This window comes from Myotis brandtii, unplaced genomic scaffold (assembly GCF_000412655.1).
Source record: "Myotis brandtii unplaced genomic scaffold, ASM41265v1 scaffold174, whole genome shotgun sequence".
NCBI lineage: Eukaryota > Metazoa > Chordata > Mammalia > Chiroptera > Vespertilionidae > Myotis > Myotis brandtii.
Genome location: NW_005356437.1, coordinates 1,604,268 through 1,605,872, shown reverse-complemented (window position 1 = coordinate 1,605,872; position 1,605 = coordinate 1,604,268). Strand labels below are relative to the sequence as shown.

At 48.0% G+C, this 1,605-nt stretch overlaps 1 protein-coding gene across 1 annotated transcript in view; it reads left to right on the top strand.

Moving 5' to 3' along the window:
* CDADC1 (cytidine and dCMP deaminase domain containing 1) overlaps window positions 1–1,605 on the top strand; it is a gene marked incomplete at its 5' end in the record, with an annotated part of 87,162 nt that overhangs the window by 426 nt on the left and 85,131 nt on the right. Inside the window, one exon of the mRNA XM_014537231.1 lies at window positions 901–998. Within this exon, the coding sequence (XP_014392717.1) occupies window positions 901–998 (98 nt within the window). The remainder of the gene's footprint in view (window positions 1–900; window positions 999–1,605) is intronic.

Genomic DNA, 1,605 nt, shown 5'->3' with positions numbered 1-1,605 from the left:
CCGGCTGTGGCTGCGGCCGCTCGGCTCCAGGTCCCTGCCCTCCTGTCGCTGCAGTTCTGCCCCTGGACGTCTGGTGCCTCCTGGCGGCCCCTGCTTGGTCGGCGGGATCCCCGGCCTGGCTGCATCCGCTTCGGAAGTCGCGCGCTCGCCTCCCTCCCTCCCTCCCTCCGTTATTTCCTCCCTGTGCCCGGGGCTGGGATCTCCGGGCCTGAGGAGCCTGGGAATTCCCCGAGCCGCGCTTTTGACTTGATTTCCAAATTAACCACGTCACGGTTTCCTATCAGCGGTTCTCAACCTGTGGGTCGCGACCCCTTTGGTGGCGGAACGACCCTTTCACAGGGGTCGCCTAAGACCATCCTGCATATCAGATATTTACATTACGATTCATAACAGTAGCAACATTACCGTTATGAAGTAGCAACGAAAATAATTTTATGGTTGGGTCACAACCTGAGGAACTGTATTTAAAGGGCCAGAAGGTTGAGAACCACTGCTTCAACTGCTTTACCCTCAAAGGTCACCGCGTTTTCAGTACCAGGTTGTAACCACTGCCCTTGCTGCAACGCCACAGTCCAAAGAAAAGCTTGCTCCGCGATGACATTAGATGCAAGGACTTTCCATAACTCCCTTTGGCTTGTTCCCATAGCTCACACCCCCGCCCCCAGCTGAGTGAGGGCTGGAGAATGAGGCCCCAACTTTGGAAAGTGCTGGAGGAGGTCACCTCAAGTGAGATGGTGGCCGGTTTCCTGCTAAGAAACCACTTGGATTCTCGTGTCCTCTTATTTTTTCCTTTCCTCCCGCTAAAGCAGTTGAGATAAAGCTTCAAGCACCCCAGTGGCATTGAGCTTAGTTCATATTTTCATCAGCAACATTTTAAAGTGCCTGCCCTCTCTTTTGTAGGTCAAATACCAAGGCTTTCTAAAGTCAACCTTTTTACCCTGCTCAGTCTCTGGATGGAGCTCTTCCCAGCAGTCGAAGGCCAAAGACAAAAATCTCAGGTATATTTTTTTTTCCTTAGATAATTCCAACCATTTAGAAAAGCTATGATCTCAGATGTGATTTGCTCCAGTTTCTGTCACACTTAAAAACAAAACTAAAAAAACTTACAGTTTGCAAAATATCTTTGTGATTTAGTGTGACATTTGTAACTTGTAGCTCTAACAGCTCATCTTTCCAATCTAAAAGTAGAACAGTTACTGTTTATGACTATAAATAGAACAATTACTGTTACCATTTCATCTGGGTAGTTCCCCTCTGCCACCAAACTGTAAATTACTTGAAGATAGAGACCATGCCTTATTTTACCTGGTACAACCCTTAGCATCTACAATTGTAAAAGGTAATTGATGAATTACCTATTGTTCCATTTACTAGTAAGTAGTCTCTTATTTTGGATCTCCAAAGAGATGATCAAAACAGGTTAGGAATATATTGTAAGAATCTCTATATATAAAAGCCTAAGTGAACGACCGGTCGAACAAACGACCGGTCGCTAGGCTGTGCACTGACCACCAGGGGGCAGATACTCAAAGCAGGAGCTGCTCCCTGGTGGTCAGCGTGCTCCCACAGCCAACCTCCCACAGCTGGCCAGCCTCCCGTGGTCCC